The 14,847-nt window shown below is 50.9% G+C and overlaps 1 protein-coding gene across 1 annotated transcript in view; it reads left to right on the forward strand.

Moving 5' to 3' along the window:
- SIPA1L3 (signal induced proliferation associated 1 like 3) overlaps nucleotides 1–14,847 on the forward strand; it is a gene marked incomplete at both ends in the record, with an annotated part of 95,511 nt that overhangs the window by 43,099 nt on the left and 37,565 nt on the right. Inside the window, 2 exons of the mRNA XM_079723669.1 lie at nucleotides 7,477–7,604; nucleotides 12,788–12,906. Of these exons, the coding sequence (XP_079579795.1) occupies nucleotides 7,477–7,604; nucleotides 12,788–12,906 (247 nt within the window). The remainder of the gene's footprint in view (nucleotides 1–7,476; nucleotides 7,605–12,787; nucleotides 12,907–14,847) is intronic.

The raw sequence follows: 14,847 nt of genomic DNA on the forward strand, positions 1-14,847 counted from the left end.
CTGTACCTCCCCCCACACTAGGTGACGTGCTGCCCCTGTGCCCTTCGCTTCATATGTATTTCCTGACCATGGCCTTGAGCACTCTCCGTTCTGTTAGCCCGGTTAAGCGTGTGTGCACACACACATGTGCATACATACTCATGCGTGTGTGCACGAACAAGCCTGCTCTCCAAGATACAATACCTTTCCAAGTCGTTTTGTATAATATTATTACCATCACACAGCACAGGGTCTGTCACATGGTAGATCCTTGGTATATATTTGATGAAAAATGGATTGAGTGAGTGAGTTTGTTTAAATAGTGAGCTTCAGAATCACCCGGAGGGAGGGCTTGTTACCCCTGAGTTTCCAGCTTGGTAGGACTGGGGTAGAGCATGCGATACCAAGGCTGCTAGTCCAGGGAACATACTTCGAGAGCCACCACACTAAACATCGTTTGATTCTAAGCCTCTGTTGTAAAACTGGGGGAAACATACTCAGTCTTTCATCTTCTAGTGGCCACCATTCAGCTTTCATCAGCAAAGGATCCCCAGAGCCTTCCATGTGCCAGGTGCCAGGAGAAATATTTGAGATACTCACTTACCCCAGGGGTTCCTGTTGTCAGTGCTGCTGTGGTGGAGAGAGGGTCTTACAAGGGATGTGCACTCTGATGAGAGCTCTAATAGACTCAGGCCTCAGAGGAGGGAGCTCAGCCCAGCGTCAGGTCTAGGCTGGCTGCCAGGAGGAAGTGGCATTTGAATAAGGCTTTGAGAAATTAGTAGGAGTTTGCCGCAGAGAAGAGGGAGAAGGTCATTCCAGACAGAGCAAAGGCTACAGATGTGAGTAAGCAGAATGGAGTGGAATGCAGGAGGGAAAAAAAAGTTGAACTCAAAGAAACAGAGTAGAATGGTGGTTGCCTGGGGGTGGGGGAAATGGAGCGATGTTGGTCAAAGGGCACAAACTTTGGGTTATGAGATGGATAAGTTCTGAGGATTTAATGTGTAGCATGGTGGCTGTAGTTCATAATTCTGTACTGTACACTTAAAATCTGCTAAGAGAGTAGATCTTAAGCATTCTCACCCAAAAAAAAGATAACTATGTGAGATGATAGATGTGTTAATTAACTCAAGTGTGGTAATCATTTCACAATGTATACATAAATCATTATTTTGTACACTTTAAATATATTACAGTTTTATTTGTCAGTTACACCTCAGTAAAGCTCCGGGTCGTGGGGGAGAGATGTTTCTAAGAGTGCTGTTTACTCAAGGAGCTGAGAACATTGTTATTTCTGTGAAGGGGTATGCTGACCATTCTGTATTATGTGTAGAGAAGTGTTTAGGAAGAAAAGAGAATACAATTGCTTACTTTGTGGTAAGTCCATTTTTAGTTTTAAAAAGAGCTGCCAAACTATTTTCCAGAGTGGTTGTACCATTGTCCATTCCCACTGGCAAGGTATGAGTCATCCGGTTTCTCCACATCCTTGTCGCTCTCTGGTGTCATCACCGTTTTTCGTTTCAGCTATTCTCATAGGTGTGTGATGATATCTCATTGTGGGTTTTGTTTGTTTGTTTGTTTTTGGCTGCGACGGGTCTTCATTGCTGAGCGTGGGCTTTCTGTAGTTGCAGTGAGTGGGGGCTACTCTTCGTTGCGGTGCGCGGGCTGCTCATTGCATTGGCTTCTCTTGTTGCAGAGCACGGGCTCTAGGCGCACAGGCTTCAGTAGTTGTGGCATGCGGGCTCAGTAGTTGTGGCTCACGGGCTCTAGAGCACAGGCTCAGTAGTTGTGGTGCACGGGCTTAGTTGCTTCGCAGCACGTGGCATCTTCCCGGACCCGGGCTCAAACCCGTGTCCCCTGCATTGGCAGGCAGATTCTTAACCACTGGGCCACCTGGGAAGCCCTCACTGTGGTTTTAATTTGCATTTCTCTAACGGCTAATGATGTTGAACATCTTTGTTTTTCAATGTTTATATATTCTAGATACAAGTCCTTTGTTAGCTTTGTGGTTTGCAAATATTTTCTCCCAGTCATTAGTTTGTCTTTTCATCTTCATAACAGGGTCTTTCACAAAAGTTTTTAATTTTGACGAGCTCCAAATTATCATTGTTTTCCTTTTATGGATCATATGCTTCTGGCGTTAAATCTTAGAGCTCTGCCTAGTCCTGAGTCCTGAAGATTTTTTTTTCCCAGAAGTTTTTCCTTTTTTTTTTGCCATGCTGTGCAGCATGTGGGATCTTAGTTCCCCGACCAGGGATCAAACCCGTGCCCCCTGCAATGGAAGCATGGAATCCCAACCACTGGACCGCCAGGGAATTCCCTTCCTAGAAGTTTTAATTGTTTTCTATTTTACATTTAAGTCCATGATCCACTTTGAGTTTTTCAAAGCTAGTTTTTGCCTAAGGTGAAAGGTTTAGGTTGAGGTTCCTTTTTTTGCCTGCCGATGTCCAGTACCATTTATGGAAAAGGCTCTCCCTCCTCCAATGTATTGCTTTTGCTTCTTAAAGCAAAAATTCATTGGAAGGGGAAATTAATTGGGCACATTTGTGTGGGTCTATTTCTGTAATCTCTAGACTGTTCCACGGAGCTATACGCATGATCTCAACGAGTGCTTCCAGCAATTCCATGAGGTGGGTAGCGTGTCCCATTTTACAGAGGGAGGGGGAAAACTGAGGCTCAACAAGGTGAATCCACTTGGCCAAGGTTGGCCAAGATCACTTTTCCAGGAACCCAGGCCTGTGTGATTCCAAGGGACCAACTCTGACCCAGAGCTGTCCTGCCTGCCCACGAGACTCTGAGCGCATCCTCCAAATCAGGGTGACATGCCTGGTCCCTACTGGAGTCCCCACCCCACAGTGACACTGATGGCTGTGATTTTGTGTTTCAGGCTTTCTGGCATTGGCAAGTGAAAAACTCTCCCCTTTCCCTTGGATTCCAGCTCTTCCCAGCCCACCCCTCTCTTCCCAGGGCACCAATGGAGCCTGACTTGGCTCTCTGTGACCTAGGTCTCAGCAGTTTTTATCTCTGTCAACAGCTAGGTTCCAAATTTTACCAACCATTCCTAGCACACCTCAGCCCCTAAACCCCCAAAAGTGTGTCTCATGGCTAGTCACCAGCCGGCGATAAGAGGCCCGGGAACAAGTCAGGCTGCCCCAGTGGCCTTTGGCCTCAGCTCCTTTCCCCTTTTCCTGCTGCACAGTTGACATCCTGGAGCCTGTGTGACCCAAGCCAGACATTCCAGCCCAACCACGGACATTCCCCCCTCAGGACTCCTGTGTCTCCTGCTGTCTTCTCCAGCGGGCCTGCAACTTGCCGAATTCATCAGGCTTTTAGGAGCTCGAAGGCCCTCTTAGACAGAACCTGTCCCATGGCCCATTTTAGATTTACTGAGACAGGAGGGCAAGATGGCCTGCACCTCATCAGCCATGTGAGAGTGGGCTTCACCTCTCTGCCCCTCAGATTGCTCGCATGTAAAACGTCTGCCCTTGGTAATTCCCTGGCGGTCCAATGGTTAGGGCTCTGCACTTCCACTGCAGGGGGCACAAGTTCCATCCCTGGTCAGGGAACTAGGATCCCTCATGCCACACAGCAAGGCCCAAAAAAAAGAAAAGAAAAGAAGAAAAATTAGCTGTTAAAAAAAAAAAGTCTGCCTCTGAGCAGTATTGAGAACATTCAAGGAGGGAACCTCCCTCGAGCACTTAGGACTGAGCCCGGCACACAGTAAGTGCCCTGTGAGGATTCTGACTGTTACTGCTGCATGCAGGGCTGTGCCGGCAGCTGCAGATGCGGGCCCCGTCCTCAGGAGTTTGCCACTCTCGTGTGCAACATGAGCAAACCTCCAAACTCAGTACAGGGCGCTAGAACAGAATTGTGTACCCAGCTCAGCACCCTGCAGGAATGGCGTGGACCCCAGACATTTGCTCATTAGGCCACCTGGCTGGCTTTTTTTTTTTTTCCTTTGTTTTTCTCTGCCAGTTCCATAAAGAGTGGTATATCAGTTAGGCGGCATTTGACTTCAGACAAAAAACCTAACTCAAGAAGGCATGAGCGTCAGGGAGATTTATCATCATCACGTAATAAGTCCAGAGGTGGGGTGGATCTAGGGCTGGTTAATTGTACAGGGTCACCCTCAGGGACCTGGCTCCGTTCATGACCCACGAGGGCTACTGTGGCTCCAAGCAAAACCGGTGCCCTGCAGAAAAAGAAGGAAGAGCTTCTTTCTGTTTCTAACAGTAAAGGAACTCGGTCACTTGCCCACCCCTGAACTAACCCCTGGCAAGGTCACATTGGACCCCCATGACCGTCTTAAACCATCAGGATTTACACAAGTCGCGTGGCAGAGGGATGGCCGCAAGAGCAGAATCTGGACTCCACCAGCAGAGGCAAAGAAGGCAAAGAAGATGATGCCGACCCAGGTGGCAGCCAGCAGTGGCTGCATCGTCCGTCCACCCTTTACCTAGTCCTCCTGTAATGCACCCATCCACTGTTCCATCCAGGCCTGGAGCCCTGCCCTCAGGAGTTCAATTCCATCTTGGTACTTTCCTATATGGCAGAGTGGGAAGTTCAAAGCCAAGATCCTGGCAGCCCAAACCTGCTTCTGGGAAGTTTTGCCCAGAGCTATGCATGGTGAGATTCTGGAATGTTCCAGTTTCCAATCAGCTTGACCAGGATGTGGTAATGATAGAAATGGCCCCAAATAGGACATATTCAGTACCTAAAGAATGGTCAACATAGGTCAGTCAGTTTGCATTGGGATAATAAGAAGGCTTTTTAGTGAGAGAATTACATAAATGGACAAAGTACAGGTTGTCTTGACTGGGGACAGTTAGCTGAGAGATTAAGCTGGTAACATATATCCATCTAAAGACAGTCCATCAGGGGACTCCTCCGGCGGTCCAGTGGTTAGGATGCGTCGCTTTCACTGCCAGGGCCCAGGTTCAATCCCTGGTTCGGGGAACTAAGATCCCGTAAGCCATGCAGTGCAGCCAAAAAAAAAAAAAGTTGGGATTGGGTTTGGCTGCTCCTCCTCGCCGATGTTCTCCCACCCTTGGCCTGTGGCCTACTGGTCTTAAGGTGGCTGCTCAGCCTTAAGGAGATAATGAGGTAAAGGCACCCACCGCACACTTCCAGAGATTGCCTGGGAGTCACGTGCAGTACTCTTATCTCATTGGCCAGGACTGCAAGGGAGCCTGGGAAATGTAGTTTGTTTACCGATCACATTGCTGCCCCCAGTACAGTTGGGATTCCGTTACCAAGGTGGAAGCAGAGAGTAGACATTGAGGGAGCAGCCTGCAGCATCTGCCACTTGGACCTTCCGCTTTCCTTTGGCTGATCCCAGCCACTGCCGTCTTCCTTTAATACTCAGAATTCGATACGGACATTTTGAGAAAATGGAATAAACACATCAACACTTCAGTTTCCAGCTGTGCTGGAGCCACATTTTACCAGGAGGTTGGCTGGCTGCTAAGCTGAAGACTGCCTATGCTTTTTTATTGTTTTGACTCTTTTTTTCCTGGAGGCATTAGAGTTCAAGGCCTGGAGAAGCGGGGATAATATGTATTTTCTTGGCAGGTGAGTAAAGACGAGAAATCAGGAAGTCCAGTACACCTCTGCAGCACCCCTCTGCTGCCCTGGAGATGTTGAAGCCAGGGGTTTAGAGTTGCTCTCTACAGAGACAGCCCTGGCTTGGGGCTGGCAGGGTGACCCTGGAGAAGTCAGTTAACTCCTCTTTTGGATTTTGGGGGGTCCTGGTTTATCATCTTCTCAAGTTGCAAGTATAGGCACAGGAGCCAAATGGGGAATCACAATATCAGCTTGATTAATGGAGGCTCAGTGACTCCTGCAAAGTCCAGGGCTTATGTCAATGGAACGTTTCTGGTGGCAAGTAGCCAAAACTTGGCTGACTCAAAATGCTGTAGGAATGTGTTATCTCACAGCAAAGAAGGTTCAGAGGCAGAGCAGGCTCCAGGGAGGGTTAATCCAGCATCTCGACAACATCATCAAGGGCCCTTCCACGCTCAGCATTGGCCTTGTTCTCAGGCTGGTTGGGAGAGGGTGACAGCGGCTCATGGTGTTATATCTGAACCCAGCAACACCTGGTGAAGAAGAGAGGCCATCTTTCCATGCCAGCTCCCTTCGGAGCAAGGAGACTTTTCCCCAAAGCTCCTCAGCAGACTTCCCCCATTTCAGTCAGGTTATGCTGGGTAACAGATGCCTGAAAATTGCAGTGACCAAAGTCAGCGAAGGTTTATTTTGCACCCACACTGCAGGTCCACCACTGGTTGGACCTCTCAGGATGCAGGCTGCCTCACAGCTCACTGGCGAGAACTAGTCACACAGTCCCAGCCAGCCAGTCTCAAGGGGCTAGGAAGTATGGTCCTGCCATGTGCTTGCCAGGTGAAGAGCCAGAAATATTTCATGGGAGTCTTAATAACTCACATCCTCTCACATCTCATGTGCCTGTCCCTAACCAACCCCAGGCAGGGAGAAGGTTTCCGCCATGACTGGCTCTGATCTGAGGTGGAATGGACGTTGGGAGGCACCCACAGGATTCACTCCGGGTTCATAGAGAATGTCTGTGGGACCTGAGGCCACAGAGAACCTTTGGCCAATCCCTCTGTTAAATCTCAGCCCTTGCCTGCGGGTGTGCAGGGCCAGCCTCCAAGAGAATCTCTGTCTAGGAGACAACTTTGTTATTTCATTCCTCCACAACCCTGTGAAGCAGAAAATGTCATTCTTCAGACAGGAAAACGGCAGCTCAAACTGATGAGCACTTGCCCGACCGAGGTCACGCAGCTAGTAGGGGATGGAGCTGGGGTTGAGCCCAGACCTGCCTTGTTCTGAAGCCTGAGCCCGCAGCTTCTCCTCTGCAGCTCTTTCCTCCACCAGAGAGACACACACAGTTCCGGCCTGTCAGCCTCAGGCTAAGCTCTGGACACACAGGACGACATTCAGTCCTGCAAGGAAGGACCTACTGCAGTTGCCTCTTGACAACTAGGGAAACTGAGGCTCAGGGCAAGGAAGTGACTGTACCTGGCTGGGCGAGAGGCTGAGGGGAGGCTTGATCCCCAGGCCGCCAGGTTCCACACCTCCTGTACCTACAAACGCTGCCTTATCCTGCCCTCCTCCACCAGAGAGAAAGGAAGCCCAAGACAGGCCTGGGGGCGGGGGCTGCTGATGACAGCCCACCCCGTTTCGCAGCCAAGAAACGGGACCCCGGAGGAGCCTCTGGGTAGGGCTGTTGCCCAGGTGGCTTCCGCCCCCTCCTTCCTTGAGGACCCCACCTGGCCCCACACACCCTGCCACCACCGGCTCCCTGGCATGCTTCCCACACAGAACTCACTCCTGACCCTCAGTTAATAGCACGTTTCCAGGCTTCCTCACCTAGCCTCCCCTCCACGCGGAGCCTCTCGTGTATTTAAAACCCCACATCGAGGAAGTCTCAGTGGTTTTGGCACACCAGCCCTTCAACCTGTGTTTGGTCCTCTCACTCCCCTGCAGGTACACAGCCGCCCCACACCCACTGCTGTCTTTTGATCCCCACTTCAGCCACGATGGGACGTCCAGCGGCGAGTCCTCCTCAGGCGGCCTGACCAGCCAGGAGAGCACCATGGAGCGCCAGAAGCCAGGTAAGGGCTCCCCAGGCCAGCTGTGCCCCTGGCCTCACCCTGCACGACCTCTTAGTCACAGCGTGACAGGTGACACCCCTCCTCCTGTCAGTGATGGATAAAACACAAAAGAAAGCTGTAAGTGCCACACGTAAGATTAGAGAGGTCACCCGGGAGAGCGGCAGGGACCAGTGAGCCAGATCCATCTCCATCCGGGCAGGGCATCAGCAGACGGGGTCTGCCGACACTGTCGGTCAGGAGCCAGGGCACAGCTGTGTGTGCGACTTGGAGGTGGGGACCACCAGGGGAAGTCGTTGAAAAGGACTGGAAGTGGTGCCCTCGGGAGCAGAGCCTGCAGTGGTCTGAGGCTGCTCGTTACATAAAGCTTCCAGTGTTGCTTCTCGACTGCTGTGCTGAGAAACGAGCCCAAATCTGGAGCATCTCGTGTGATAACATATCACAAAGTGAACGCGCCCGTGTTCCACACCCAGGGCAAGAGACAGACGTGGCCAGCCTCCTGGAAGGCCCCAGCCCCTCCCAATCAGTATCCCCAAAGGCCACCCCTGTCTTGCTTCCCACGACCAGACTTAATCTTGCCTGGTTTTGAACTTCACGCATATGGAATGTAGACTCCCACTGGATGCACTGTGTGTGTGTGTGTGTGTGTGTGTGTGTGTGTGTGTGGCTTCTGTTGCTCAGTATTGTGTTGGTAAGGGTCGGCCACGTGGTTGTGGGTAGCCGCGCCATTTCTGTGTAGCATATCCATTGTCTGAATGACCCACAATTTCTTACTCGAGTCTAACGTTGAAGGACATTTGGATTGTTTCCAGTTCAGCGCTGCTTAGAATAGTGCTGCCAGGAATATCCTCATACCTGTCTTTTGATGAACACATACTCACATTTCTGCAGGGAATATACCTAGGAGTGGAATTGCTGGGTCATGCGTTTAACTTTATAAGAGACTGCCAAACCATTTACCACTCCCACCAATGACAGAGAGAGTTCTGTTTGCTCCAGTCCTCACCAGCCTTTTCATTTCAGTCTTCCTAGTGGGCACGTAGTGGTATCATGTTGTGTTTTTAATTTGCATTTTTCTGATGCCTGATGAGACTGAGCATCTTCTCATCTGTTTATTCTTCTATGTATAAGTATTAATCATGGGCATGTACTACTTAGATGAATATCTTAAACATGGTTCCTCATAACAAAGTTGTAGCCCCTTTGAAGTGTGAGAACCAGCAGATGATGGGTGGGTTCAAAAGAAAGAAAATCAGTGAAGTGTCAGAGAGCGCTGACATCAGAGGGGCAGGAGATGGAGATGTCCACGCAGCGGGTGTTCGACGGTATCCAGGCAGCTCTCGGCGGGGAGGACCATGGCAGCACATCACCGGCTCCCCCCGGGCACTGTGGGGCAGGGGAGAGGTTGCCTGCCCCAGGATTAGCGGCCTGGAGAATTCCTCAGCACCGCCGCCCCATGGTTCTCTTAAACCAGGGACAATGGTTGAACTGCAGGCAAGCAGATCGCCCCAACCCCCCACCGTCCCCCACTGCTGCTGCCTCCGGGGCCTGCAGACACGGGTTCACTCCTCTACTCAGCACGCTTGATCCTGCCCGCAGTCTGTGATCTTTGCTCCAGCACAGGCAGATTCTTTCCCCCCACCCTCCCCCAGTTGAGAAGAAGAGAAACGCGTTGCTTGGCAATGTCATTACTCCAAAGTGTAAAATAAGAAGGAAATTTTTCCAGCATTCACCATGGGCCCCAAATAAGGAGTCACAGAAGCTCACCGTGGTCCCTCTTTCTTTCCTCTTCTGTCCCCTAGAGCTCGTCTCCCCTCTCACTTCCTTGAGACCTTGTTATAAGTTGACTAACCCCTCCCTGCACACACACAAATCAGGGCAGTCTGTGTCTAGGAGTTGTCATAAAGTTTAGAATGTATTCAAGACCAGGATGGGGGAATCAGGTGCCACGATGGACGTGGGGATGTGCCCAGCCCTGGTCAGATGACCGTGATTGCAGTGACAGCAGTACGGTTTCCAGTGCTGTACACTTCCTCCTGTTTAATCATCTCAGGAACACGACAGATTGGGTGCCATGACTGCCCTGTTTTAGAAACGAGGAAGATGAGGCACAGAAAGGTTGTCCCTTTTCAGAGGTCCCTGCTGGTGAGTAGCATCACTGACATTTGGACGAAGACCTATTGGTTCTAGAACCCTCCTTAACGCTCATCACCCACAGACACCACCACAGTCCCTCACCCACAGAGTGAGCGTTTCTCAAGCCTCAGCGCAACCAGGTTAGGAAGGTGGCCCCAGAGCCACCAGCTGCCCCAGGCCGTGTTTCCAGTACATCTCTCACAGCCATGTCCATGTCTGTCACCCATCCAGGTGTGTCAAGAGTGAAGCAGGAGCGCCAGAAGGTTACTGGGGCCCAGTTCAGAGGGCCAGTGAAGGGCCCAGGATCAGGGCCTGCTAAGGGCAGGGCTAGGGGCAAAGGGGACACTGGGGCGGCCAAGGAGGGGCAGGAACTTAGCCCTTCATCCCTCCATTCATTCGACACGTCACCAATGATGTGTGCCAGGCTGGGTGCCAGGGATACAGTGTGAGCCAGACAGACATGTCCCCTGCCTTCTTGGAGCTGACGGTGGGAGAGACGGGCAATAGCAGGAGTACCGAGTAATAAATACTCACTAATAATGCTGAGTATTAAGTGGAAACAAACACAGTGCCTAGAGAGAGCTTGGTGGGGTCTGGGGGGGAGGGTGTCTCTGAGCAAATCACATTTCAGGCGAGGCTAGAAGAATGCAGAGGAGCGAACTGGGAGGAGAACATTCCAGGGAAAGGGAGCTGGTTGAAGACCCTGAGGCAGCAGGGGGTGTGGTGTTGGTTGAACAGGAAAGAGGCTGCGTGGCTGGAGAAGTGAGAGATGAGGCCAGGGAGGTGACGGGGACAGCATGCTGGGGACTCTGTCCTTCACTCAGAACCATGGGACTCAGTTCTTCTGAGCACAGGAGGGGTGGGATCTGACTCGGGTGTTCACAGGGTCCCTCTAGCTACAGATTCTTGCAGGGTGGGGCCAGTGGCCGGGGAGAGATGGGCAGGTTCTGGATATGGTCCTTTGGAGGTAAAGTTAGAAGTTCCTGATGCTCAAGGATGATAACCAGTTTCTGACCCGAGCAGCTGAAAGGATGGAGATGATGAGAGACGCAGGTTTGGGGGCAGATAAGGAGTTGGCTTTGGCCGTGTCCAGTGGGAGGTGCCCAGCGGACACCCAGTGGAGGCATGTGAGGGAGCCATATATACAAGTCTGAAGTTATGGGGAGAGGTCCAGCCAGAGATAGAAGTGTGGGAGCCACTGGTGTCATAGGTGGTAGAGAAGGCTGGGTGTGACTGCCATGGGCTTGGCTCTCTGCAGAAATGTGGTCTCCTGGCATGGTCTGCCCACTTCCCAGGGGACCAGAGCCTCTTGGGCGTGTCGGATGCTTCCAGGGAGGAAAAGCATCTGTGGAGGTAAAGGAGGTGGACAAAGTGGCCAGCCTGCCCACTCTCATGACCATGGTTCCAAAATGAAAGCCACGTGGGCAGTGACACCCTCGGCAATGTCCAGCCAAGCTGCTCTCTGCCATGTCCCTGAGTGCCGTGCCTGGTCCCCCAGGCCCACCTTCCCCAGCAGGAACATGGGCCCAGAGCCCTCTGGGGCTGCACTGGGGGCAGCAGTGTGTATGGTTGTGAGCTCAGCCTCTGACAGGCCTAGTGAGAAGTTCTGAGTCGGCTGTGTGACCTTGGCGGTGACCTTATCTCTCCCAGCCCCAGGTCCCTCTGCTGTGGCGGACACCCTAAGTGTCTTTCCTTGCAGGGTGGTTTCGGGGTCCAGTGAGATCACACCTGCCCAGCCCTCGGCACAGGACCCAGCCCATCACGAAGGGAATGACGACTTCTGCTTCTCGAGCACTCACTCTGCACTGTCACTGGAGTTGTTATTGTTGGGGAAGCACAGAGAGGGTACAGGGGTTGAGAGCACAGGTCCGAAGCTCTTTCTGACTTTGTAATCTTGGACCAGTTACTTAACCTCTCTAAGTCTTGATGTTCTCCTTCATCTATTAAACTGGTACTAATATCCACCTCACAGTATCATTGGGAGGATGTAGCAAGGTAATGTGTGCAAAGCACTTATAGTAGTACCTGATACAGACGTGTGCTTAATAATAATTATCGTTATTATGATTATTCAGCACTGATCAAAATTGTGGGCTCTGGTGTTAGACCGCCTGGGTTTGGGTCCTCTGTTAGTGCGTTTGCAAGTTTGATAGATATTAACTAGCCCTCCACTGGGGTTGTGTGTTTTTTTAAGATCCGATGCTCCATTCAGGCACATTGGCTAGCCTTGGGAAGTTAGACTAATTTACACCCACACCAGCCATCATGATTTTAAACCTGTTTCACCTTTGAACCAGCCATTCCACTTATAGAATTCTGTCCCAAACATAATTCCACACTTGCTCAAAGTTGGGTGTAGAGGGAAGGCCACCAGGACGTTAAGAAAAATCGAAAATAACCTCAATGTCCATCATCAGGTTAAATAATTGATGTCCATTCACATGATGGAATACTGTGCAGCTATTAAAAATAAGATAACTTCATGTTCAGTTAACTTATGTGAAGATGTATTTTGAAAGTACAGAGCAAAAAGCAAGTGTATTATTTATTTGTAAAGTAAGAAATCAAGTCATGAGACAATGCTTATTATGATTCCACTTTCATTTAACCAAAAAAAGCAACAAAGGAATGCGACCTTGGTTATATAAAGAACCTTATTCACCAAAAGACAGTCAATCCCGTAGAAAAATGGGTAAAGGATATGAGCAAGTAATTTACAAAATAGAAAATCCAAATAGCCAGTAAGGATGAAAACGTGCTCAAGCTCCTTTGTGGATGGAGGACTGTTGGAAGGCTTCGCGAAGTTAATGCATGTCAAGCACTAGAATGGTGCCTGGCACACAGTAGGTCCTCAGTAAATATTCTGTTACTGAGTGTTGTTAGACCCCGAGACATGAGTTGATGGGGGTCATGGCCGTGTGTGAGCTGAGCAGACAAGCTGGCAGAGGGGTGGGACCATCCAACCACATGAAGGACCAGATACTTTGGGTGAACTTGGGCCAGAGCCTGAGTCACCTCTGACCACTGGTGTGTCTCCTATCTTAATGCAGAGCCTTTGTGGCATGTGCCCGCCCAGGCCCGGCTCTCGGCCATGGCTGGAAGCAGTGGGAGCAAGCACACCTCCAGGCAGGACACAGCAGGCAAAGATTCCCCCAACAGGCATTCCAAGGTGAGTCTGGGCCCCGCCTGCCAACCCCGGGGAGCCAGGGCTGTGGGAGCTGGCCGCCTTACCCGCCCTGACTGCCTAGGGCTGGGCGGCTTCACCTGGGTGTGGGCCTCTGAGCAGCACACATGAGCACATGCTCCACCTCTGCCCCCATCCGCTCCAGCAGAGGGGCAAGATGCCTGGTCTGGAGTTAGACCCAGCCAGGTGCACATCTTGGCTCCAGCCCCTGCCATCCACGTCATCTTGAGCAAATACCTTCACCCCCTGAAGCCACAGTTTCCTCATTACCACAGTTGTGGTACGTGTCTTCACCAGCTCGGGCTGCTATAAGAAAAATACCACAGACTGGGTGGCTGATAAACAACAGAAACTTATTTCTTGCAGTTCTGGAGGCTGCGAAGTCCAAGATCAAGGCGCAGGGAGATTCAGTGTCTGGTGAGAGCCTGCCTCCTGGTTCACAGACAGCCTTCCCTCCACCTCATGTGTGAAGGGAGCTTTCTGAGCTCTCTTTTATAAGGATATAAATACCTATATTGATTTTATAACCCCATTCATGAGGAATATATAAACATATATAGGATAAATATGTGAAAATATATAGCGGTTTTATAATCTCATTCATGGGGGCTCTACCCTCATAACCTGATCACTTCCCAAAGGCCCTCCCTCCTGATACCATCCCACTGGAGATTAGGATTCAGCCTATGAATATTGGGGGAACACAGACTATTCAATCTATAGCAGTAGGTTAACTGCTGTAACAGACAGCCCCCAAATCTCAGTGACCTCACACAATAGAAGTTTATTCCCCTTTCAAATAACAATTCAGTGTGGGTACTCAGTGAGCAGCTTTCCACATGGTGATTCAGGAACCCAGGCTCCCTCCCTCTTGCAGCTGTCCCTCAGGGCCTCAGAGCCCTCCCCTGGGTCCCTGCCTCTTTGCAGCAGATGAGGGTAGGAGGGAGAGGGAAGGTCTTTGTGGCTCAGACCTGGAAATGGCATAAATCACTTTTTTTTTCTGGCTGCGTTGGGTCTTCGTTGCTGCGCGCAGGCTCCTCATTCCTTGAGGTGGATTCTCTTGTTGCAGAGCTCAGGCTCTAGGCGCACAGGCTCAGTAGTTGTGGCGCACGGGCTTAGTTGCTCCGTGGCATGTGGGATCTTCCCGGACCAGGGCTCGAACCCGTGTCTGCTGCATTGGCAGGCGGATTCTTAACCACTGTGCCACCAGGGAAGCCCCGACATAAATCACTTTTACCTATATTGCACTGGCCAGGACTCTTATCACGTGGCCACAGGTCACTGCAGGAGGAACTGGGAAACGTAGTGCTGTGTGCCCAGGAGAAGGAGATAGTTTTGGTGAGCACTTGGAAGTCTCTTCACATCTGTTCATTCAGTGGGTGTTTGATGAGCCCGTACAATGTGCCAGGCATTGGGACCACAGTGTTGAAGAGGGCAGATGCACCCCTGTGCTCACAAAGTTGGCATCCCAGTGGGGGCAACAAGCAGTAAGCAAAGAAACAGATTTCGTAATATAATGGTAAGAACCAATTCTTGCTGTGAAAGAAAAACAAAGTACAGTTAAGGGAAAAGAGTGTCAAGCACAGCTACTTTAGGATGAGGTGGTCAGAGAAGGCCTTTGAGGAGGTAACCTTTAAGCAAAATCTTGAATGAAGTAAGGAGCAACCCATGAAAATATCTGAGGGAAGAGCGTTGTAGGCAGAGGGAACAGCAAGTACAGAGGCCCTGAGGGGGCAGTGTGCCTGGCATACTCGGGGAACAGTGAGAAGGCCAGTGTGGCCGGAGGAGAGTGATCAAGAGGGAGGCGGGATATAAAGTTAGAGACCAGAACCTGGAACCAGATCACACAGGGCCTCAGAGGCCATGGTGAGGACTCTTGCTTTTCCCCTGAGTGAGCAGGGAAAGGACATGAACTGACGCAAGTGT

Source organism: Hyperoodon ampullatus (assembly GCF_949752795.1).
Source record: "Hyperoodon ampullatus genome assembly, chromosome: 18".
Taxonomy (NCBI): Eukaryota; Metazoa; Chordata; class Mammalia; order Artiodactyla; family Ziphiidae; genus Hyperoodon; species Hyperoodon ampullatus.